This window comes from Globicephala melas, chromosome 1, assembly GCF_963455315.2.
Source record: "Globicephala melas chromosome 1, mGloMel1.2, whole genome shotgun sequence".
NCBI classification, from domain to species: domain Eukaryota; kingdom Metazoa; phylum Chordata; class Mammalia; order Artiodactyla; family Delphinidae; genus Globicephala; species Globicephala melas.
In genome coordinates, this window is record NC_083314.1 from 112117116 (window position 1) to 112144009 (window position 26894).

At 37.6% G+C, this 26894-nt stretch overlaps 1 protein-coding gene across 1 annotated transcript; it reads right to left on the reverse strand.

The window, feature by feature from the left end:
- Positions 1-873: 873 nt before the first annotated feature.
- On the reverse strand, positions 874-26001 carry CLCA4 (chloride channel accessory 4). The gene is made up of 14 exons (XM_030866127.2): positions 25843-26001; positions 22756-22896; positions 22468-22615; positions 19024-19132; positions 18143-18320; positions 17576-17794; positions 15303-15530; positions 11824-12001; positions 10437-10543; positions 7442-7657; positions 6582-6849; positions 2922-3092; positions 1740-1976; positions 874-1316 (listed from the first exon to the last, which is right to left on the reverse strand). Exons 1-14 carry the CDS (start codon positions 25999-26001, stop codon positions 874-876), a joined length of 2802 nt encoding a protein of 933 aa, XP_030721987.2.
- Positions 26002-26894: the final 893 nt, after the last annotated feature.

A 26894-nucleotide genomic window follows, 5' to 3' on the forward strand; every position in this document is an offset into this window, starting at 1 on the left:
ACAGTACTAACCAGACTAGCAGGCTTTACCTCCAGAGTTATGGGGTTGGTGGGTGGGAAGGACACAGGGAAAGTCTGGCTGTTGTGTATTATTTCTGTCACTATCATAGAATTTCAGGCTTTTATTCCCCTCCCAGTAAAAGGCCTATTGTCCTACACTTACCCTTTCCTACATTTTCTCCATGTTCACCTGTACGTGCATAGCTTTTAGCAATGCCTGAGTAGGTGCCAGCGCACTAGAGGAACTAATTGTGCTAATAGACCTTCTGCCTCAATAGCACAGTCCCCAAATGCCCTACTACACAGTTCATTTTCCAATGAATGCTATGAGAGTAAAACCAGCATTCCCATTTATCAGGTGTTTCCCACTTATTTCCTCTTCCCTACCTTCTTTAATATTATCTTCCATATCAATGAAGTGCAGTAAACATGTCCTTATTTATATTGTATATAGTAGTATATAATTGAAGACCTTCAGTGAATACAATAAAATCAATTTATACCGAAAAATACTGAGACCAAATTCATTTTTCTCAAATATTGTTTATTTGCCTTCTTACACTTGCATTTTGACCACTCCAATAGACAGTTTTAACTTCTTGATGAAATCTGAATTTTTATAGAGAACTTTTGTGTCAGATAATATACACCCAGGTATGAATATGAAAAAGGATCTTTATCACCTTTTGTGATAAAACAATGAATAAAATTATTTAATTTAATACTGATTCACAATTTTTCAGATACCTCTTCATGTTTATATGTAGTCAAACTATCCCTTCTAAAACTCTTAAAATTATTTGTATGAGTTCATGATCACACATGATAAATTTAAAAATTGAGAAACATCCTTTACTTTTGTCATTGATGTTTTTTAAAACCCTGTTCTAGGTCTGCTAGAATTTCTTTTCCTGCTTAAGACACAAATGGTGATACTCAAAATCAGACTGACAATTATCACAGTGCCAACCACTAACACCACCAAAGTAGAAATGCTGAGTCCGGACTTAGGGGGATTTTTATCAGGAGTAGGATCTGGATGAATTCCATCAGGTATGTCATCTGGTTGAGGAACAAACAAAGCTACTTGTGCAATGTTAGATGCCCTTGATGTCAAATTGCTTTTATCCACACTTTTAATGGCAATGAATATGTGGGTTGCATTTTCTTCTGAGATATTTCCTGGTTTGAATGTAAAGTTTTCCTTGGAGTTGGCCTCATTTGGTAACAGATCAGTAGTGTTTACTTGCAGCGCATCATCAAAATTATCCCTTAGATCCAGGATACTTCCGCTTATTCTTATGATATACTTTTGAACTAAGAAAAAAAATGTTACATATAGTTTAGAAACCAGAGCATACCATATTAAATTTCTTTTTATTCATTCTCCTCAAAGATGTCATTTAGTCATGCCAAGCTTATACTCATATCCAAAGCCTTATTTATTTTTCCATAAAAGCTGAATTCTGATTTTTAAACTCTGCCAAATGCTACCTTCTTTATGAAAAGTGATAGCAGGTTAAAATGTGTCACATTTGATGATTCAAAACACGAGATTATAAAATTAATACTTTGCTGAGCGATTAATTGTAAATTGTTTTCCTCTCACACAACCTTACACCCTTTTGCAACTTTTGCAAAAGGCAACTTTTTTGCAAAGTTTTTTTTGCAAAAAGCAACTTTCACTTTTGCAACAAGCAACTTTCACTTAATCAACACTGCATGACACTTCGTCCTTACCTCTTCCAACATCAAAATCATCTCCTGGTGCTGTCCATGTTAGACTGATCTCATCCTCATCTGATGTGGCCTTAAGGTCTGTGATTTGACTTGGTGGGAAGACGTCAGTCAAGGAGGGATCACTTGGAACGTTTGAAACCACAAATGCACCTCCAGATGCTGTTCTGGTGAAACTCTCCAAGTTTGTCTGAGTGTTCTCATCAATTTCAGGTCTTGGTGGATTCCCTTTAATGTTCCCTGCATTAAAAAGTCCTGGTATTTAATGGGCAAATCTGCACTAATATTTTCAGAACTCAACAAATTGTATTTCCTATCCCACATCTTTCCCTTTTTTTCCCCATATACACAGTTACATTTTACTAATTTTGGTGACAAAGTCATAAGCATGCAATTGGTGGAGGAATTCTTTCATTAGTATCCTGACCGGAGTATTGTAGGGTAGAACTGGATAAATAAATGGCTTTGGCATTAAGGCTGCACTGAATGGGAATATTGTTATATAATTCAACATATGCCTTAAAAAAAAAGGAAATGCTTTATTTCTCAAATTATCTTCAAGATGGGAATAAACCTGGGGAAATTACTACTGGTTCCCTCCCAACCACTTGTGCCAGGTTCCTTACTTCCTCCCCGTTGCAAGTGTTAGGGAATAATACTTCGGGTTATATTCCAATTGCCAACAGAAAGCCCCTAAAAGTCACAAGCGACAAAACAAAGGAAAGCTAACAAAAATGCATTTTTAATCCTTATCATCACCTTCCTCTACACATTTTTCCTTTTGACTCAGTAAAAACTTTCCAAATTAATGTTTACTCACATATCTTTTAACAGCATATGTAATCGGAAGGATAAATTCTACCACTGGTTTGTACTTAGGTACATAACCCATTAGCCTGTTTGCTTTATCCTGAACTGAAAATGTGGCATATTATTGTTGATATAGGTAAGATGCTCCAAACTAATATAATAATGGGTGACATTTATCAAGATGCCAGACACTGTACCAAACCTTACGTTAATTTGGAGGCACACTGTAGTATGACTGAGAACTTCATTCCAGAAATGGGAAAAGCTATACTCTGAAGTTGTAAACTATTTGCAGCCTTAACGATATCAACTCACAATTATTCAACCCGTCACTGGGTTTCAGTGACGGCTTGAATAATATTATGAGGTACTCACCATCCACTACCCAGCCTGGTATATATGCAGCTCTATTCAGTGGATGCCATAAGTTTCGCATGACAGCATTTTCTCCTCCATGAGCCCGTACTTTCAAGCTATATCTGCCATTTTCTTTATAAGTTGTAAAATATCTGGAGTAGACTCCATCATTCTTAAAAGAATCAGCACCTTATTATAGAAGTGAAAGAATAAATTACTACTGTAAAGAAAAAGAGAAATTTATGCATTTTCTAAACCAAGCATATGGCCTTTATAAGCATATTGCCTTGATTGGGCTCCCTATTCTGTGATTGACCCCTTGGGGAATATTTCCATTTTGCTCTGCCAACTAGTATCATGTTGAATTGATATCCTTGTGTTACTTTGTGTGTGTGTGTGTGTGTGTGTATACACACAAGGATCCCCACTAAAGAAAAATTGTCTTTGCATAAGATTTAATTATCACTCCAGTCACATACAAATTACCTATTTTGACTTATCTTCAAACACTCCTTTTTATTTTTATTTTATTTTTTATGTCAAGATTTCCTTAGCTAATTTATTAATTTTAAAAGATTTTTTTTACATCTTTATTGGAGTATAATTGCTTTACAATGTTGTGTTAGTTTCCGCTATATAAAAAAGTGAATCAGCTATATGAATACGTATATCCCCATATCCCTTCCCTCTTGTGCGTCCCTCCCACCCTCCCTATCCCACCCCTCTAGGTGGTCACAAAGCACCGAGTTGATCTCCCTGTGCTATGCGACTGCTTCCCACTAGCTATCTATTTTACATTTGGTAGTGTATATATGTCCATGCTACTCTCTCACTTCATCCCAGCTTACACTTCCCCCTGCCTGTGCCCTCAAGTCCATTCTCTACATCTGCATCTTTATTCCTGTCCTAACCCCTAGGTTTTTCAGAACCATTATTTTCCCTTTAGATTCCATATATATGTGTTAGCATACGGTATTTGTTTTTCTCTTTCTGACCTACTTCACTCTGTATGACAGAGTCTAGGTCCATCCACCTCACTACAAATAACTCAATTTCGTTTCTTTTTATGGCTGAGTAATATTCCATTGTATATATGTGCCACATCTTCTTTATCCATTCATCTGTCGATGGACACTTAGGTTACTTCCATGTCCTGGCTATTGTAAATAGTGCTGCAAAGAATGTTGGGGTGCATGTGTCCTTTTGAATTATGGTTTTCTCAGGGTATATGCCCAGTAGTGGAATTGCTGGGTCATGTGGTGGTTCTATTTTTAGTTTTTTAAGGAACCCCCATACTGTTCTCCATAGTGGCTGTATCAATTTACATTCCCACCAACAGTGCAAGAGGGTTCTCTTTTCTCCACACTCTCTCCAGCATTTATTGTTTGTAGTTTTTGGGTTTTTTTTTTGGTTTTTTTTGTGGTATGCGGGCCTCTCACTGCTGTGGCCTCTCCCGTTGTGGAGCACAGGCTCCGGACGCGCAGGCCCAGCGGCCATGGCCCACGAACCCACCCGCCCCACGGCACGTGGGATCCTCCCGGACCGGGGCACGAACCTGCGGCTCCCGCATCAGCAGGCGGACTCTCAACCACTGCGCCACCTGGGAAGCCCTGTTTGTAGATTTTTTGATGGCCATTCTGACCAGTGTGAGGTGATACCTCATTGTGGTTTTGATTTGCATTTCTCTAACAATTAGTGATGTTGAGTATCCTTTCATGTGTTTGTTGGCAATCTGTATATCTTCTTTGGAGAAATGTCTATTTAGGTCTTCCACCCATTTTTGGATTGGGTTGTTTGGTTTTTTTGATATTGAGCTGCATGAGCTGCTTGTATAATTTTGGAGATTAATCCTTTGTCAGTTGCTTCATTTGCAAATATTTTCTCCCATTCTGAGGGTTATCTTTTCATCTTGTTTATGGTTTCCTTTGCTGTGGAAAAGCTTTTAAGTTTCAGTAGATCTCATTTGTTTATTTTTGTTTTTATTTCCATTACTCTAGGAGGTGGGTCAAAAAGGATCTTGTTGTGACTTATGTCATAGAGTGTTCTGCCTATGTTTTCCTCTAAGAGTTTTATAGTGTCCGGCCTTACACTTAGGTCTTTAATACATTTTGAGTTTATTTTTGTATATGGTGTTAGGAAGTATTCTAATTTCATTCTTTATCATGTAGCTGTCCAGTTTTCCCAGCACCACTTATTGAAGAGGCTGTCCTTTCTCCGTTGTATATTCTTGCCTCCTTTATCAACGATAAGGTGACCATATGTGCGTGGGTTTATCTCTAGGCTCTCCTTTTTATTTTTAATCCTTACCTCTTACACTATGATCCATTAACTTTCTGGTATAACAGTGGAAAATCCATCTATTATTAGAACAAACATTTGGGGGAGCTCAGGAATACTGTATCATAAGGATACTTCTTCATATCACCGGTACTAGAGTTATTTGTTAAATTGCAAACACATTTCTCAGGGAGGTTGTGACTCTAGGAGAGAGGTTCTTAAAATGAGGTCCTTGGACCAACAGCATCTGCATTTCTCTGGATCATATTAGGAATGCAAATTTCTTAATTTGCATTCCTAGGGAAGGCTCCAACATTCGTATTCTGTTTTAACAAGCCCTTCAGGTGATTCCCTTTCATGCTGAAGTTTGAGAACCCCTGCTCTAAGTCATTGTTAATCACCAATACCTTCTTAGGTAAAGGTGTCCCAAATTAGTTAAGTAGTCATTGGGTTTTATCTGAGAAATGAAACAAGATACACGAGTTTTAATGTAGCATGGAAGGGGTTGGGGAAAAGGAAAGAGTCACTGGACAGTTTAGGAAAATATTATCATATTAGATGAAAACACTGAGGTGAACCAGGGAACAATTTTGCCTTCTAGATTTTTCACAGGGCCAACTCTAGTTGATGGTAGGATTATAAATTGACTGATTTAATTACACTGAAAAGAAGTTGATAGAAAATTCTGACAATTTAGAAGTTTACTGATGCAGTAATTTCTTTACTAAATGATCTGTCAAAAGAAGTTTCAGTTCCCAGAATAATTCAGAGTCTGGGAAAAAGGTCTTTAAGTACCACTCACCCACATAGACCAAGGAGATAGAGCATGACCAACACTCTATTTTGTTTTCTCCCAGTCAGATCTGGTATCTGATGATGCTCCAGTGATGTTCCCTCCTCTGTTATGGCAGATCTACCTTCCCTTGTGCCTCAGTTCCTGAGAGCATATGTGAACTTTTATCTAGCTGTTGGGAATTACTCTTGCCTGTCACCCTCTCCCTGCCAAGGGCCCAAATTCTACTTAATTTCATACTACTGCTTGAGTTTCACTGTCTCTCACCAGCCTTTCTTGATTATATGCCCCTTAGAAACACTTATTAAGAATTCTTGATTCAGTCCTCAATCTCTCCAATGAGACTTTCCTATCTGTTGGTAAACATTGGTTGTCTAGATGACAAACAATGACAGTAAATAAAATTCATTGAGTGTTTACCATGTGTAAGACACTTGCAAATCACTCTGTAGATGTTACCTGGATAGAATTTCATGCTGGTCCAGCTGTTCTTCCAAAATCTGCATCAATTCTTCTGGTGCCTATCCCTCTGCCCCACACTGCCACAGGGACATAACATATCCTGAGTTATGAAAATATAGGCTTGTTCAGAGAAACCTGTGAATTACCTGCACCATTATCCAAAAGTTCCAAAACTTCTGTTTTCCCAGTATTCGATTCAATGAAAGCAGTCACATTGGCTCCAAGAATGGGTATATACCCTTGTAGAATTTCTGCATAAACAATCATTGGGCTGGGGAAGCTGTTTGTATCTTTATTCATTTTAGCACTCACTGTGATTGGAGGCACAGAAGAATTTGCCGCTCGAGAATTTACTGTTATAGTTAATGTCTCCCCTTTTGCATTTGCTTGAAGACTGTAAGTCCAAACACCCACCTAAAAATTCAATGGAAATGGAGTAAGTGTCCAAGAGCAAGTTATTTTCTGTTTCCATTATCTAACTCTAAAATAAATTGTATAAGTGTGTTGCAGAATAAACAGGGTTTTGAGAATTTGGGGGGTTTTGAGGGTAAAATGATGAGAGTTGAGGCAGTTTGGATAGGACATCCTGACTATTGTAATGCCTGATGTCCAAAATTTATGAAATCTCTGTAAAAATAAGCTTTGGAAAGTTTGCCTTGACCTTATCCTTTGATCTCAAAGTCCACAGATTCTATGATCTGGTAGTACTAAGAAATGGCTCTGTAGCTATCTACACAGCAAGCTGCACAGACTCTTACTACATTGCCTCCTCAAAGTTATTCTTAGCCTACCTAATTTTTTCCCTTCTCTTCCTTCCTCCTAATGTGTAAGTTCTTTCTTTTTCCTATCACCAAAAGTTTCAGGACCATACAGGCATAGAAAGTACATTCTATTTTATCTTAATTTTGAAATGATACAAGTATTGGCACCCATATTTATGATATTAAACAATGTATTTTCACCTGTAGAATAAATTTGCGAGGAAGTCCAAAAGTTAATTGTTTACCTTTGTAGTTCCTGGAATACTGAGATAGGCCATTTTGGAAGGTGAATCCACTATGAAATTTCCCACTGAGTTTCCAGTGGGATCCAAGAGAGAAATAACGGGAAGCTGTTGGTTCCATGTGATGAGAAAGAATGTGTCCTTTCCCACAGTGCTATCAATTATTACAGTGCCGTTCATCCAGTCAGTACTGTCGAGTTTTAATCCCTTACTTTCAAGCTGTTTAAATATATCAAAGAATTAATGACTGGAGAAGAGGGTAATTTTATGCTGTTTTACATATTTTAAAATTTCTGCCCTGAGAACAAACTTAAATATGGCATACCACCTTAGGCTTGTGATCTCTCTGAAAGCTGATTGGGATGTGACTGTTGTCAGTCAGAAAGTGTGGAAATATAGGGACTGAGGACAACACAGGGTATAATAAAAGCATTAGAGCAGGAGAATGGGGTTTACAGCTGGAGATATGGCCCTGTTATTATTTTCCCAGTTGTCTTGGCAAACACCCACCCTAGGATTTAGCGTTAAAGGGTACATCTACCTCTGAGAAGATTAGCTGTGTGTGTGTGTGTGTGTGTGTGTGTGTGTGTGTGTGTGTGTGTGTTGCCCTCAGTTTACCATTTTATTGATAACCTAAAATAAAATAATGCTGGTGGCTAGAGTGTTTGAGTAGAGGAGACACAGTAAGTGGTGAAGTTCAAGAGAGAAAATCAGAACTAGCAAATAATGAGACAAAGAGGGATATTTTTCTGATGTGAAGTCTTGAAATAATTTTTCACACACTATAGAGCATTAACATTGGACAGTAATCATGCCCAACAAGAGTGGAAAGAGGGCAAACTGATGTCTATGAAGTCTGAAATCCTGAGGAGAGAAGAAGTGAAAGATAGGACCTTTCTCTAAGAGGGGCTTAAAGGAAAGTTTTTCAAGTCTTTGTGGACAACTCTCAGTCAAGGAGAGCCAACTTTATCCACTGACCAAGAAGGTACTTCCTTCATATATGTCATTTCAGGAATGATGGGAAATGTCACTTCTACTCCATCACAGTCCTAAACCGCAGATACCTTCACACCAACGCTGATAGAAGGATATGAATTCTACCATTGAAACACGATGGCCATGACAAATATCTTAGTCCTATGTTAAATGGACATGTCTTTGAGAGGACAAATATTATTGAGTTAAATTTGAATGTAAATAACTTTTTAAGCCTCCCCATCAGGAAAGTCTAGGAAAGTTATTAGACCTTGCCTACATAGTAGTAGTATGGCAAAATAACTAATTAAAGAGAGGGATGCAAACTTTTCTCTGTATTCCAGCTCCACCATCCAAATCCAAGTTTCCATCCACTCAGATAACATACCTCTACCTTGTCACTATTTTCTCCCAAGATTTACCCATCATGTATGTCAATCCAGATTAACCATTCAAAAATTTGTTTTCTTTTTGTTATTCCTCTATTTAAGAACCTATAGGCATTTCAAGTGAGGGGAACAAAACTTTACTCCTCCCCCTTTCATACTGTTTAAAAAGTCCATCCCCCAAACTTTGAGCACCTCCTGCACGCAAATGTCTCATTTGCAGCTGATTTCCCAATTTCTGCTCTTATATTTTAAAGTTCTTTTGGTATATTCCACTCTGATATACCATCATCCACACAGAACAAGCATAAAATGATATCCTCAAAATTAGTTCTCTCACCTTATTTGTCAATTTTAGACAATTGTGTCATCATTCTCTGTCAACAAGACTGAAACCCTCAGGAATGAGCTTTATTCTCCTTCAGTTTATTTTTTGTACACTGCCAAGCTAGATATCAGACCTGTTCTTAATTTGGGTTCAGGCTGAACTGCAAAACAGATCTCCAAACCAATCTGCAATATTATCCTAACCTTACATCCTATACTTCTGTCCTCCTCATTGTTGGAGAGTAGAGGAAAATAGGTTTAGATGAATATGTCAAGTTTTAAAGTAGGCAATGAGGTGAATTGGAAGATGGTAGATGGATGACTTGGCGTAAAGTGACATGATATAGACTTAGTGGGAATGGATGTGGAGAGAAACAGAATTTTGTAAATTATATTTTGAAGTAAACAGGCTCTGTTAACATTTTTCATGGGGCATGAACAAAGAAGAATCAATTTATTCCAAGTTTTTAAATGTAAGTAACAGAAAACGGTGGTGTTATTGAAACACAGAAGAGAAGCAGAGTTGAGGCAAACAAAGAGAAGAGAGGTGAATAACATAAAAAGACAGTGAAAAAAGTGCTTTAAGAGGTAAGAGAAGCCCTAGACTTGTAGATATGCTCTGATTATTCACTCTCTTTCTCCTGACAAATTTATTTCCAAGATATAATCCTTCCATTTCCAATCCACATTCTTGAGTTCATTTATCTAAATTAAATATATTTCATAGCAGTGAAGGTTGGGTAAATCTTGGAAGCATGAGGGTTTTTTTTGTTTTTTTGGTTTTTTTTTTTTGCAGTACGCGGGCCTCTCACTGTTGTGGCCTCTCCCGTTGTGGAGCACAGGCTCCAGGCGCGCAGGCCCAGCGGCCATGGCTCACGGGCCCAGCCGCTCCGCGGCATGTGGGATCTTCCCAGACCGGGGCACGAACCTGCGTCCCCTGCATCGGCAGGCGGACTCTCAAACACTGTGCCACCAGGGAAGCCCATGAGGTATTTTTAATGCATTCATATAAAAACGGATGCTATACTATTAGACAAAGTCTATTTTTGTTGGAAAATTTAACAGCATTAGGTTTTGATGTTATCCCTTGACCAAACCCCATGGGAAAAGGAAAAAAAATACACCTGCTATTTCAATACTTCAACACTTAATTTGATCGTATCTAAAGGATAATTTCTATTTCAGATTGATTTTTTTAATTAAAATTTTATTTGAGAAAGATATAGAACTCAAAACTTATAACAACCAAATTATTTGTCTTGGTTATGGCTAAACGCAGACATAAAAACCCAAGGACTGGGAACTCTGACCTGAAGAGATTGCTGGGAGGCATCGGTGTTTCCTGATGCAAGGGCCGCGAAAGCATCAATGAGGCCATTGTTCTGGGCTTCATCTGAAGCATAAAAATGTTTTCCTCCTAAGGTGTAAATACATTAAATCGGTTGCTTTCCAGAAAATAAATATTTTCACATTTTAGTGATTAATTAGATATCGGGTAAACAAAGCCATAGTTTCAGTTTGTATTGTTAAAATAGACCAAAATCAGATAGGTGTAATGCTTAACTCTGAAATGTTAACTTAAAAATGTCATAACTGGGAGGTAAGCTACCTTTAAACCCCACTTATAGAAATCTTCCTGGCTTAAATGCATGAAATAATCAAAGAATATGAAAAATGTTACAATTTCATGTACTAAAGCTCACAGAGTTCACATAACCTTTTAGGAGAATTATTCACTTTAATTATCATTTAAGATACAGTTCTAACAATGTAAGCTTTCAAGTTTTCCAGCCAGAGTGGATCAGAATCAGAATATTAGAAAAGTTAAAGAACTTTCATATTGAGATATTCTGACAATAGTTGGCAATGAGGAGATTAAAAAAAATGGTAAACAATAGAGACAAGTCCAAAAAAGGCACTACTTTGGGGGGAATACTTGGGACAGAAATATTTTACAATGGCCGTAAAAGTACTTTGAAATGATGGGAGTTTGTACAATTAAGCATTAAAGAGCAAGTATATGTTTGGTAGCCTTAGAGGTCAATTCAATGCAATAATTGATATTCATAACGTTATAAATTGTGTTCTCTACTATGTTTAAGAAGACACTGAAAACATGTAGTCCATTTTCATTACATGTCTCTGTATCTAAGATAATAGCTATTGTATATTTAATCAGAAACCTGTTATTATATTTATACAGCCTGAGCTATTCCTTAACCTCCAGTCTAGACTCTGGTCTCATGTATTTCCCACTGTCCCTCAATGTGGCTTGCATTGTCATCCCAACATGATTTTTTTCCCTCTCATCACTTTTTCTTCCAGAGAAAGCAAACAACTTGATAAATGTCCAGCTCCAATGTCACCTTGTCTCTCATGCCTTCTTTCCCTGACTCTGTTCAACCCTGGGAAAATCAATGGCTCCCTCTGTCCACATAGTGCTTGACTCCTATGTATGTCTCCTGTTATGGAAGAATGTTATCTGATTATGCTATCTGATTACTACTTTTATTTGTCTCTCCTGCCAGCATGACTGTGAGCACCTTGAGATCAGGTCTGGTGTTAAACCAGAGTTAATATGGTCCCAGGCTCCTAGCACAGCACCTGCACAGCAGGAGCTTAAGAGAAGTTGTCGAATTGTCAGCCTCTACATTTATGCATTGTTATCAAAGGACTAGAATGTATGTCATATTTTACCTGTTACATTGCTCATCTCTATGACTGCTTGATCGGCATTTGGTCCCAGAGCAATAAAGTGAATTATGGCCCCACTTTGTTTCACTTCATCAATACAGGTGTTTGCAGAGCTATCCTCCCCATCAGTCAGCAGCACTATTTCAGATCCATCTATTTGGGAGTAATTATTTCCAATTACCTACAAATATAATCAGAGCATTATTACAGGTGTTCCTAGATCAAATGGACATAGAAAATAAAGTGTGCAGAAAAGAGGAGATAGCTTCTTTTTTAAAATCATAGGATCTGCAGTCAACAACTGCTAGGGGAACTTAAACATGACTTTATGTTTCTGTCCACCTGCTGTAGGGAATGTTTGCTCAGATGAAGTTTGTGTGGGAGCAGGGGTGTGGAAAATCCTGCTTGGGTTAAATGACTATGACATCTCAGTCTGGGGAACTCAGGACAAGTAGACACCAAAAATATAATGGCAGAATGTGGCATTAAATATTCTTCTGTTTTCTTTGACCAGCATATCCTCTGACAGGCTTCGGTGTATAAAGTCTGTTGTATATGCAGCTAGATGCATTAAGAGTTTACCTCAACATTTTAAAAAAGTTAATGACTCCAAATTAGGGAACCCTCAGTATGCTTATAAAGAAAAGATATGGAAAGTTCTAAGCAGGTCAAGGTTAGAGATCTTGTTATATAATTTTGATTTTACCTCTCATAGTCACAAGCACAAAACTAAGCATATTGGTGGTGTAAGAGAATACATGACTTATTGAGATTGTGTTCTATTTGTGGCTTGAACCAACTGAGAGTTTTGAATCTAGACACCTGTAAGAAAGGATAAAGAGAATTTATCCCAGGATAGCAACCGTATTTCATCTTTGACAGCTTTGTTGGTAATGGCTTCTTGACACACCATTTTGAGAAATTGAGTCCAGTCCAAGAGGGAAAAAATGACAGGTTATCAGTGGCTTTCATGAACTTGCAGTGGAGGTGTGTGTAGATTTACAAAGGAGGGTTTAGAATGTAGAAATTCTTAATAATGCTGGTGTCAGGGGACAAAGTGACCAGTCTCATTTCAAATTTTGCATGTTTTGAGGCAAAGAATGACTATTATGTACGTTTTATAATATATGTGAAATATGGCGTGATATGCAGGAACCAAACTAAAATATAGGAAATGCGTTGATACATTATAGCATTTATACAGCATCCCCACCACATTCCCCCTACACAGTCGAGAACAAATGAAGATTCAGACATTAAGCATGGTTCTCTGTCCTTCACGTCTCCCTTTCTTGTATTAGTTTATTCACTGTACTGGTTCCTGGGGATTCAGCAGGAACTACATGGTTTTTTGCATTCATGGAAAGAATTAAATTTAAAGATATTTATTGACATTTGGGTGATAAGCTGAGGAAATATAGAGAAGAGTGACAAATACACAACTAATATATTCAGTAAAGAGAAACAATATAATAGTGCTACCATTTACTGAAATTTGCTAAGTGTTAAATGTGTTTTACACATTGTGTAATTTAATCCAACTCCAAACTCCCAACCTGTCCCTAGATTACTACCGTACTACCACTCTTACTCCCTACATTTTATTTTAAATCAGGCAACCAGAGTCATCTTCCTAAAACATGAATTAATTATCAGTCTCTGATACTTGAAAGCCTTCTGTTGTGTTTAAAATACAAACCTCTTATATTTTTTGAGGGTTTGAAGGATCTAACCATTGTCTACCTGGCAATCATATTTCATACCCCTTCATTTGCCAAATTCCAGTGCCAATAGCTTCTATCATTTCTTAGAATAATTTAGTTTTTTTCACCTCTTTCCCAAGGGACTTTGCCCTTTTCTTTCCGCCTGAACCACTGGCTCCTTCTCATCTTTCAAATCTTAGCTTAACCATCACACTTCAGAAAGCGCCTCAATGGCCTCTCTACCTAAAGTAGGCTGTGCTCCTCTTTTCCCTGTTACTTAATCACATTACCTTTGTTTGGTCCCTTCACAACACTATCTCCACAACCTTCAATTATTGTTTTTAAAATAAATTAATTGATTGATTTATCTATGTATTATCTGTTCCCCACTGAATTAACATGCAAGATTTGCTTCTTACATAAATAAATATGTGTTGAATTAATTAAAATATGTTATGTTTACTCCCTGCTCCCTACAATATGTTGAATGAATTAAACATGAACAACCCTACGTGCTAGCTTTCATTACCCTATTGATGAGGTAATTGAAGGCTAGTGAGGTGAAGCGTCAGGCTTAGGGTCAGAAAGCTGATAAGTGATCATTGGAGTTTGAACCCAGACTTCGTGGTAGAAAGCTATGCTAAAAATGCTATTCTATTTATAAAAGAGGGATATTCAATAGAGTTGGGAGTAGCAGGAAAAGCTACATAAAGGAGCAAGGATTTTGAAGAATTGGTACAATTTTAACATGCAAAGATGGAAAAGAAGCACTTTAGGCAGAGGAATTACATGGGCAAATATATGGAGGCTGTTAGTACATAGTGGGCTTGGAGAACAATGTGTACAGTAAGTTGGTTGGAGCATAGAGCATTGGGAAGGGAGAACTGAGAAAATACTGGCAAGAGAGGTGAGGGCAGGTTTATCAGAGGCTGAGAAGCTTTTAAATAACATCAGACTGAGAAATTCAGACTTAATTTTATAGACTGTGAGGGGACAGGATTTCTAAACAGGAAAATGACACAAATGATATTAATTGTGAGTTCAAGATGACCATTTGTATAAAAATAAGGTTCATAATAATAATTATTGTGAATTATATGTTCACTATGTAATATAATAAATATTGTTCTAAGTATGAACATGTATCATTTTGCTCATAATAATCCTATGAGATAGGCATTCTTATTTTCTGTATTTTATAGATAAGGCATTGAGAATCCAAAGAGACTGAAAACTTTGCCTAGATCACATGGCTTGTAAGTAGCAGAGCCAGTACTCTGATGTCAAAACTCATGTTCTGACCAGTATTCCTTACCCTAAGTATGACTAACAGTTCCTGCTACATCTGGAACTTTGACAGATAAACATTAGTTTCCCTAACTGAACGTCACAGAAACTAAAATGAAGATTGGCCTGAAGTGGAATCATACCATCTGACTTTCTTCTTTGCCTTAAAATTTGATGACTCTTGTTGCTCAAGAACTCTTATTTATTTAATTAACATTAATTGAGCATTGACTACTGCATGGTAATAAGACAAAGTCTCTGACCTCATTGGGCTTATACTCCAGTGGAATTTTAATGGTCATTTATTTACCCATTACTTTACTCATTGATTTACTGATCCATTAAAATATGGACAAGTGATTTTTTCTATGTGATTAGTTCTATCCTTCTTAGAATTAGTTATGTTAAAATTAGGGAGCAAGTATGTGAAGCAGCACTTAACATAAAAATGTCCTAATAATAAACAAACTATATTTGAAGTACAATTTTCACCTGAAATCCTGATTTAATTCCGCTGCAGATGGAAGTTCCTCCACCAGCAGCTGTAGGTAAACTCGCCAAGAGCTGTCTTCTTTCATTGCTGCTTATTATTTGGATTAGATTACTTTTGATGTAGGCAGTATTGTCAAAGTGCACCATCCCCACCCAGGATCCATTTTCAACGGTCTGAAGCAGGAAATGTTTTGCTGCTTGATTCATTCGATTTAGGCGATTAGAACCCTGAATAAAAAAGGTTAGGAAAAACAACCAAGTAATTTTTGACTGGAAAATAATAGCAGATCACATAAAATGAGTGAATAGAATTTGTTTTTAAAGATTTTATGTCAATAGTAGTTGATGTTATAAAAGAAAACATTTTTTCAATTGATAAAATTAAAAAATACAGTTTTATTATGTAATACATATATATAGTATAGTAAGGAACCCAGGCTTTTAACCAGAGCTGATTCTTGGCTTCTAAGAACCTAAATTAGAGGTGTAGAGTAGGGTGGGCGTTGGGCTGGAACTGGGGGGGTGATGACATCTTAGAGACTGCTTAATTACTCCTGGGATCCTCTGTTCCAGTTGTATCAAGATGAAACTCCTCCCCAGGTCCCACAGTTTCAAACCAGACTATCATGGACTCCAGCTAGAAACTGAAATCTCTCCATCCACTGGCCACCAGACTACCCAAAAGATGAAACTTACTCTAAATTCTGAGAGACCCCATTCCTACCCCACCCATTTCCTCTTCTGCTCCTAACCTCTCCCCACCACATTTCGACTAGGGATTAACTGGAATTGGTTCTTTGGTAACCCGTTAGGACTCATATCCTTATTTCCTAGGTGAATACCCAGGATATATACCTTTCCATGCGTTTGTCTTTTTTCAGTCCCTCAATACCAATTGACCTGTGGTACTTCTTCCTAACACATGCCCAAATTTCCCTCTGAACTCCACGGAACGAAATCATGGTGAAGAACTTTTTCTACATCCCCATCTTAGCAGGTTTTCTCTACCACTTCGCTTTATCTTTAAACGTGGCTCTGCCTGCACCCTGTCTAGGGGAGGCTGCTCATCTTCTTCCAATTAAGAACCTCATCTCTCCCCAGCGACACTTCCTAGAACACTTCTGTGTGCTGGTATCTACCACTCTGATGCTCTTTCGGAAACCCTGTGCTATTGTGGATTATTTCACCCAGCTGTATCATCCTCTGCCCTTTCCACTACCACCCAACCCCCATTTGTTGAATACATTATTCCTGATCTTCAGCATGCTCTGTTCTGCCTCAAATGTGCCATCCTTCTGGGTACCTTATCACATTACATCTGCTCATTTGTAGTCCATTCATTTCAACAATTATTTATTGAGTGCCTACATGTGATAAACCCTATTCTAGACAAAAGGGATACAAAGATGAATAAGACTGCTTCAAGTCCTAGGGAGCCTGGTTCCTAGAGAACATGATTTCAAGCCCTAGAGGAGTTCACAGTATAGTAGGAGAGAAATGTGTAGTTTCAATATAATATATAGTAAAAGAGGTTTGTACAGGTCATTGTGGAAGATCTGCTGAAGGGCCCTTAGCCCAGCCTGGAAGACCGGCCCATGTCCTGGACAAAGTGGGTACCTACATCAAATTTTGAAGGGTAAGGTAAGTATGAGTTAACTCATGATGCGGAAGAGAGAGAATTTTGTCTCTTCAACTATGAACTGTTCAAAGATATGGATCTCTATTCCTAAAGCCTAGTACCATTCACTTAATGAGGGTAGAAGGAATGAATGGCTGAATCTGGTCCTATCTTCTTTATGGTGATGCTTTTTGTCTGTGTCTTTGAGCATAAGGAGGTCATTCATATAGATGATGCAGATAAGATAAAGCCATGTTAAGAATTCTCCTGGTTGATCTTTCACTCTCTCCTCATTCCTGTCAAGTATTTACAGTAGATAGAGGGAGCAAGGTTAGGAAACTTTTACATATTTCAGTCTCCAGTTCTGATCTTCTAACAAAAGCTTTACTAAAGGACCTAAAAGTCCTCCTCCATAAACTCTCCATTTTCTGGAAAAAAACAGTTTCTTGGATTAGGTCCTTCTAACTCTATTGCCATCCTTCTCTTTCATTATAATGTTCATTGCCCCTCTTGAGGTCAAGATCACAGGAAGTGATGGTACTTATGCCACCGTGCAGTTTAGAAGAATCCAGGTGCAGGTAGCAGTCAGAGTGTCCTTAAGCATTCAGTCACTTCCCTGTCCCTACATCCAGGAAAAATGGGTGCATGAACTTACAGCCATGCTTCCAGACTTATCAAGGACTAAGCACACAGTTCTTTCACTGATCTTTAGCAATGAGAAGACAGGCGGAGGGGGTGGTGCCACCATAGCCACTGTGTTTCTAAAGTCCTCAGAACTGCTGATCACCTCCCATGTGCTTCTGAAATCGCACATTTTGTTTTGTAGGCTTGGAGCTTCACGGTTATGGGTTTTGTTATTACAGAATTCAGCGACCTAAAAGGTTAACAAAATGAAAAGAAATTTTATATATGATGAATTTATTTTTTTATATGATGCATTTAAAAACTCAACTACAAATCTGAAAAGTATTAAAAACCTCTTCTCTAAAAATGTTGTTTATTGAATGAAATATGATTCAGGGAGGAAACATATAATAGTAAGGCAGATTTTCAATAATAATAATAATAATAGGTGACACTAGATGAGTACTTACTATGTGCCAGCCAATGTTCGAAGAGCTCTATAATAATACATCTAATCCCTGAACAGATATTTTATAAACATGATAACAAGTCCTCTGATTATAAATATACAGTCTGAAGTAATGATTGGTATACTTACAGAATCAATACCTTGCATAAACATTATGGATGTCTTTTCAGTTTGATATTTATCAGGGAAGAACTGACAATCTTTTTCATACAGTTTTGTCTTGGAATCAATTTTGCATCCCTTAGCTACACAGCTGTTTCCTTGACACTTATACACTCTGTTTATACCAGTAATGCCTGTGGAACACCTGAAAATGTGTGACAGTTAGTCTTTGAGGCAACCTAATCATTAAAATTTTTATAAAACCTTAAGTGGTCTTCTTATCAAGGTTTTCAATAATGATCTTTATCAAGGTTTTTATTCTTATTTGAATACCACATACATCCTATTTTGACAGCAAAGTTTCAGGGTTCCTACCAGAGCACTTATCTGTTTTTCAAGAAATTTTTGAGGGAAATTTTAAGTAGGATCTCCAGTCTATGCAAAGGGTGAGTTCTCTTCTGGAATTAAATCTCCTGCTCTCCTGCTTATACTAGTGGCTGTTCAGGACTTCCCTGGTGGCACAGTGGTTAAGACTCTGTGCTCCCAATGCAGGGGCCCTGGGTTCCAACCCTTGTCAGGTAACTAGATCCCATATGCATGCCACAGCTAAGAGTTTGCATGCCACAACTAAGGAGCCAGCAAGATGCAGCTAAGGAGCCTGCCTGCCGCAACTAAGACCCAGCACAACCAAATAAATAAATAAGTTTTTTAAATGAATAAATAAATAAATGGACAATCAGCTTCTTTGGGATACATTTTCTTAAAAAACCAAAAAGCACTGTTTTGTGATATCGTATCTGTTACCTGCATTGGGACAAAAATGAAAGAAAGGCTTTTGAAAGAAATCAGTCAAAGGAAAATGAGAAGTTACTGCCTGCAGTAATTTAAGACAGTTTAAACAGTCATGCCTTGTTGCTTCAATTTTCTTTGTGTTAGCGCTGTAGAAAGGCTCATCATCATTGTACTCATCAAACACTCCCCAGCGGAGATGGGCCCACTCATGAACAAACAGTCTACCTGTGGGAAAATATTTCAAATACATGATTATATTTCAAGTGACATAATCCATCCCTCATATATTTTAAGAAAATTTTTTAAAATCCAGAAATTTTAGGCTTTGAATAACTGCTAACATTTATATTTTTGTTTATAAAAAGAATACTGAATTACATTTCATTTTATTAATTATATAGTTTTTAGCATATTATTTTTTATTCCACATTTGTTAAGTCAACGAAACATTTATTATGTGTATGCCATGGGCAGAACAGATTGAACTTTGAGTTTTGGTTCTTGGGGGGCAAAATGTCTTAGATATTACAGTGGTTTTTGGCTCTACAAAACTCACTCCTACCAACAACATAAACATACGTATAACACATCTGTGGTATTAAAATTTCACGAAGGTACAATTAGTTTAAAAATGTCTATATATGCTCCGTAGGAGATTGATAATGAAAGAAAAAGATTGAAAAACACTGCTATAGACAAAATATAATTTGGGCGGGTGTCTAAATAAGGTGATTAATTTATAGTACTTAGCACATATAAGCATTAATGAAATGAAAACATTATTTTCAATTATATATATTCAGCACTATACTAGATTCTAGGAAATATACATATGAGTAAGATATAATCCTTGACTAGGATAAGGTTAGAGAGAGGGAGTCAGAATTAAAATTTTTCTTCCCTAAGAATTTCAGGGTGAATAGAAGAATAAAGAATTTCATCCTTGAAATGCAGGATGAAAAAATAAGTACATTTTTTGTTTTAGCAATATTAGGAAAAACTTCAGCAGAAATAGATATGGAGAAGTAGAAGTTGGAAATATAGTCTGGTCCACTACAATGTGTGTTTCTCCAATTCAGATTACCTCGTGAGATCTGAAAATCAGAGGACACTGTCAGTATTATGAAGAAGTCATGTTTCTTCTTTAAGTCATTGCTACTCAAAATGTGTTCCTTGCACCAGCAGTGTCAGCATCACATGGGAGCTGACAAGAAATGCAGAATCTTGCGTCTACTCTAGACCTATTGACTCAGAATCTGCTTATTAACAAGATCCCTAAATTATTCCTCTACACATTAAAGTTTAAAACACTGTTTTTAGGTTCCTAGGCAAATGGGGCCAGATGAGTGAACATGAATTATATACATCCTTCAGTGTGGGAGGAAAAAGCTCTCATATCAGCTACAGTGCTTGGAATTTGGTGAATTTTAAGAAAATTTAAATCTGCCTGAACCTGTGGTTCCTTTTTTTAGAAGAGTCCACTCTCAGACTGGCTTTCTTTTCAGCTTATGACTGGTTGCCTGGCTCCCATGCCCTCCTCAGTTTGCTGAAAGAAGAGAATTCAGGTGATCTGACCACACATGCAAAAAGGTAACTATGTGAGGAGATGATATGTTAATTAGCTCAACTGTAGTAATCATTTCACTATGTACATGTATAGCAAATCATCATGTTGTACATCTTAATTATATATAATTTTTATTAAAAAAGCAACACCTCTGACTTAGAATTCCATTCCTATCTCAATCATTGTCTCAGTTCCTACTAGCCCTGTTCTCACTTCCAACAGCATTTCTGTGTGTGTGTGTGTCTATGTGTCTGTGTGTCTCTGTACTTTAAATATCTTCTGTGGAGGCAGCTTGCAGCCACACTGAACTGCTGCTTGGATGGTCCAAAAGATCTTTCCAGGGACCTATTGTTTTTGTTATCATTTTTATTACAAATACATAGATTTTGAGGAGTTTCTTCTTCATCTTATTTCCCCCCAAAAGCCTTGTTGTTTTTAAGGCATTGTTTTGCAGAATGTGAGTTTTCCCACAAACACATGTATCACGTTATGGCAGAAACACTTGTCTAAGAAGGAAGGGGGGAAACTGTCAGTTATGGGATAAGGGCTGAGGTGAGGGGTATGGGAAAAGAATAAGAACTCCGGTAGGGACATTGGCTTTAGACACTGAAGAAAATCTTCCTCTTCTAAGACAGGTGGAAGTGGAGGAAAATGAAGGTGGACATGAGTTTGGGAGTAGAAAAGAAGAAGGAAGGGACCTCTATTTTCTCAATCAAGGCATCCGTTAACTCATGAGGTGTAAAACACTGGCTAGTGATCTTAAGAAAAGTGGTAGAAGCTTTAAAACAGCTGCTATGGAGAATGAGAAAGCGAGAGGAGAGAAGGCAAGTCCAATCATTGTTGAGTAGATTTGAGGACTTCACTGAGCTTGGAAAATGTGTTTTTTTAAAATATACCAATTAGGTTTATAATTTCCTTTCACAATCTTGGAAACATATTAACAAGAGTCAAAAAAAATGACTGGAAATTCAGTACAGACAATTGGCAAGTTGAATAAAACATAAGGATAAGAATGGTGAGGGAGTTGTGCTATTTATACTTGTAGCTGACATGACTGACTTTGCTGGATATGTCAGGTAGAAAAGAAAGTATATCTAGAAGGGCACAAAGGATTAGAGGTGGCAAGTACAACAAACATGGTCAGACTAAGGTATGGAGGAGAGGTAAGATTGGGATGGGATAGGATGATGGAGCTTTTAGGATTGGGTCCAGGCAATGTTGAGGACCATGACTAGCTGACTGTTTGACAGAGATAAGAGACTTAATGAATGTTCGCTGAAGGGGCAGTGGAAGAGGAAGAAGTGGTTCTGGGTTGTGCAGATTCAGGAAGGCTTTCATTGAGTAGTGACGCATGAGTTGGACTCTCCTTTGACAATAATTTTCATTTTCGTCTGAAAAATATTGTGCTTTAGTTCATTTGAAACAATGATCTTAACTCTTAGATTGAACCAGATGAAATTGCCATTTTCATAGGTAAAAATGATCACTTATAGACAAGTTCATCTGGTTCAAAGAATGGATTGAATAATAGTATCAGCAACTAACAGCCTGTGAGCATTTTCTCTTGGCCAGGAACTGTCATCTTGGCCCTTTTCAGGGGCCACAAATCTGCCTTCCATGGAGGTGGCAGGTGATTGATTAATATCCAGCAGTGGAGAACTGAAAAATTAAAACCTAAAAAGTGTTCCTAAAGCAAAACATCTACTATGGCTATCCCATGTTCAAATTTCTGTAGAGACCATACTGAATACAATTACAAGGATGATCTAGTTTAATATTCCCAACATTTCTATAAGATAGGAGCTCCTCTACTCACCATTTTTTAGGAAATAAGCACAGAGAGGCTGGGTTGCTTGTCCAAAGTCACCCATAGCTGTAGGGGAGTCAGGATTTGACCCTGGGGACTCTGGCTCCAAGGCTTGTATACTGAACATGGATATAAAGCTGCATGTTGGAATCATGGCAAAACATTTGTTTTAACCAAAATTCCTACCTGATGGTCCAAATTCATTTTGTTTTTTTCCAAGTACAAAGTCAGGGGTGAAGTGAATGTATTCTCCTTTTCCTTCACAGCCTGTGAACTGCTTGGTATATGGTTCATCTCTACCGGGGAGGGTAGGTGGTGAGACTAAAACATCAGCCTGAAAATGTTTAAAAAGGTGTTTAAAACGTCAGAATAGGAATGATAACATTTGTGTGAAAAACTCTGAAATGATTAATTTAGGTCAAAATTGACAAGCAGCAGAGAAAATATTTTTAAGAGACACTTTTTGAGTCTTACATGTTTGTAACTTTCATGCTTTGGCCTCTTGTACTGAATGATTTTCTTCCAATTCTCTGGAATTAATATTGATACATTTTTGAAAAAAAATCTTTTTTCTGTGGCTTCAAACAGATAAGTAGATGCTGCAGTCACCATGTCCTATTATTATAGGAAAAAAGAGAAGTGAGGATGGCCAAGGTAGAGAAGACAAAACGAACAGGCATTCATCACAGGCAATTCTCACCTTTAGTCATTAATACAAAAAGCAACTGACTGGTGAGTAGGGTTTCTGATTCAAAATTTGAAATCTGTCACCTGTCAATCCAAAACTGTGGCTTAATTCTGCACATTTAACAGCTTTCAGTCTTCTATAATCCTACATCAAAAGTCAAATACTTATGTTTGGCATTACAAGGAATTGTCTAATATGATAAAGGGCATGGACTTTGGAAGCATCTAGACTTGGTTCCAATACTAGCTTAATACTCTGGCTTAGACCTTGGCTAGTTTATATGACTGCTTTGAATCTCAGTCTCCTTGTCTCCTTAATATACTATTACAACCTATCTTTAAGGTTGCCACAAACATGAAATTAGTTATAAACTACACATAGGCAGTCATAAAACTCACTGATATCATTACTATTATAATTCCTAGTAGGGAACAGCCTTACCTGATGCAAGCTGTGGAAAACAGTTCATGGTGATGGCCCATAGAAGAGATTTTCACTATATTCCCACCTCCCAGCAGAGGCAGCTGGGTTGGGAGCACAGCGAGTGGAGTAGTGGAAAAATTCATAGGAGAGGCAGAGCTTTTTCATCATAGGCAGAGCTTCTTGCTCTGCCATCAGGCTGAAAATAATATCACCTTATATTGTTTAGTATCCTGAACCCCAAAATGTTATGATTAATGAGAGAAATTGTTCCTCCAAAGAGCTTATTATCTAGTGGAGTAAATAGATGGATTAAATGTTCATTGGTAATCTATTCTGCATGATCAAATCCACTGAATAACTGAGGAATACCGGGTGCTGGATGACGGTGTCAACCTCTTCATGTTGCTGGCAACACCACAGTCTACAGTATTGTTTATGTCAAAGTAGATCCTCCTCTCAATTCTTCCTGACCTAACATAAGACCACAATAAAATTATTCTTCTTCAGGAATTTCAGGACATTCTTTCCTGTTCTCTGGAAGATGGTCTAGTGTGCTCTTAGTGTATTGAAGAGATCATTAAACTGACGAGGCTCAGGACAGGGATCAGCCAGAAGCCCGAGTGCAGAGGACTGAGACCCAGATGACCAGCTCTTGTTAGGAAGAGGGCTTCAGAGAGCTCCCAAAGTAGGTTGGAGGTTACTTCTCAATTGATGATAATTATATTTTTCCAAGTGTTCAGGCCAAAACCGCTGAAGTTTTTTTTGTCTCCTACTTTCCCTCCACCCCTCCTCTACTCCACACACCTATCAACAAATTTCTCTATGACACTCTTAGAATTTGTCCAGAATCACACCACAGTAATGATCTCTACCACAATATCCCTGCTTCTATTCAACATTACTTCTCACCCTTGAAGCCTTCTGTGACTTCTATTTTTACCTCCTCCCCTCCCCTACCCCACACAACTAAACCATCAGCAAATTTGCTTATGATAACCTCACAGACAAAGAACATGTTCAGAATCACACCACATTAATGATCTCCACCACAATATCCCTGTTCCAAGTCACCAGCACTTCTCACTTGCAAAAGCTTCCGACCCAGTGTCCCTCTGTACCTCTATGCTGCAACAGAGCTTATACAGGATGAAGGGACAAAGGAAAGCCCTCTACAGTGTTTCCTCAAACTGCCGACAGAGTGACTCCAGAACAAGCACAAGAGAACACACCTCTTCTCTTCTATGGATTCTGATTTCACTCAGAGTAAAAGCCCAAATCTTTCTGATGGTCTGGGCCCTGCTACCTCTCCACCTTCAGCTCTCCCCCACCCTTCTTCCTGCTCATTCACAGTTGTTTCCTTGGCCACATCAGACATGCTGTCACCTCCAAGCCACTGCACCTGCTGTTCCCTCCCCTAGGTTTTCAACTGGCTCTTCCAGGCCTCCGCCCCGATGTAACATCAACAGTGAGACCTTCCCTGACTACCCTGCATGAAACAGTAACCCACATTCTCTCCCTACCCCAGTCCCACCAACACTGCCTATCCCCCTTTGCTGATTTATTGTACTGCATAGCAACTTACTACCGTTGGCCTGCTCTACGTTGACATGTTTTTATTATCTATATCATCTGAAAAGGATATATACTGCAGGAGATCAGGAGCTTTAAAAAATTTCACTGCTCTCTCTCCTGGCATGCCATAAGCAAGCATTCAATAAATAACTGTTTAAAGAACAGACAAGTCCAAGTGATTGTCTTCCCAGTTCAGTTCACCCTGCTGCTGCTTCTCACCAGAAGGATGGGAGGTAATTTTCCCTTTTCGGTTCGTAACATTTGATAGCAACGGACTTAAAACAAAGATTCTCTTTCTTTGATCCCCTTTTCTTTCCTCCAAAGCAAAGATTCTCTTTCTTTGATCCCCTTTTCTTTCCCTCGTGCAGTGTGAAAAGAGATTGTGTTTGTCAAAATAAATGGCACAGGGACTATAAACACTCCCTGTGCTCCAGACATTTTCTGAGGCTGAATTTAAGCAGTAAAGATGTACTGCAGTGAAGTTGTGTGCTGAGGACCACCCTGCAAACTGTGTTTGAGAGACATTAACGAGTTGTATGTAGGCCTGGAAATATGCTTAATATTCAGAAAACGTTATAGTATATCTGAAATAAAAGTAAACTTTCATCCAAAAAAAGAACAGATAAATCCAGTGCTAATTTACAGATTAAGAAACTGAGGATCAGGGAGACCCCATGCCTTGTCTTTGGTCTTATGGTGAGACAGGGTAGAATGCTGTCTAGAACCTTCAATTTCCACTGCCCATTGCAGCATTGTTTTTTACTTCACCATGCTGCTTTTAAACTTCCTAGAATGCTGAGAAGTTTCCATTGCAATTATTAACTACTATATATTTTTTCTCATCAGTTCAAACAGAAGAAATCCCATTTCTTTCTTACCTTTATCTGTTGAATTAGTGTTTCATCTTCTGGCACAGCAGGGTCTATAGCAATGATAATGCCCTCGTAGCCATTGTTATCCAGCCGAACAAGGGAAGTATTGGACCCCTGCAGCAGGTATAGGGCCAAGAAGAAGACAAAACTTCTGAATAACCCCATTGTTCCTCTTGAGTTGTTCCCAGCCCCAATGTTGTTCAAGAAGCTTTTCTGTCACCTTTAATCTCTCTCTCTATATATATACTCTTAAACGTTGTCAACGTTGGCTGATTATGCAACATTGACTGTATAAAGGTCAAAGTTACATATGTGGGAAAATATTTGGCTTCAGTTTACACAATCGTTTTATTGTATATTATTGTAAAAATGATCTGAATCATAGAAGAGTTCAGATATTTTAATAAAATACATTGCACATATTCCTTTGGGGACATATTTTCTATACTTTCTAATTCTAGCTAATTTCCTCTGTATAGACATATATTTTGTATTTTCTGAAGAGTGCAATGTGAAAATAAACAAAATTTCATAATGATATTAATAGAAACAATACTGCTAATTTTGTTATTCAGTTTTACAGAGTGATTTAATTATTATTTACTAACAGTATAAATAATAGAAGAGAATGTAAGATTACTAAATGTAAATAATGCCAAATTAGGTAAGATGGCTTTGAACCCTAATTTAAATATTTTTAAGACTGATAAATTAAGGCAGATTCGATAAAGTTATTAGAGTAAATCTTCAAAAATCCTGTCCAGTAAAGAATGAGTAGAATTTGTTTTTAATCAAGTATATCAAAAAAGAATGGTATGTGTTGGTTATTATTGAGGCAGAGTGAATCATATTAATAGCTAATATTTATTCGGTACTTACCAGGGCAGAGATTCTCTCACTTAATCCTCACTGCAACTCTGTAACATAAGTACGAATATTATCTTCATTTTATACTCGGGGAAACTTAGGCACACAGTTTCAGTAACTCGCCAAGATTACATAGCTAGTAAATGGCAGACTCAGTATTTGAACCCAATAGTTTTACTCCAGAGCCCATA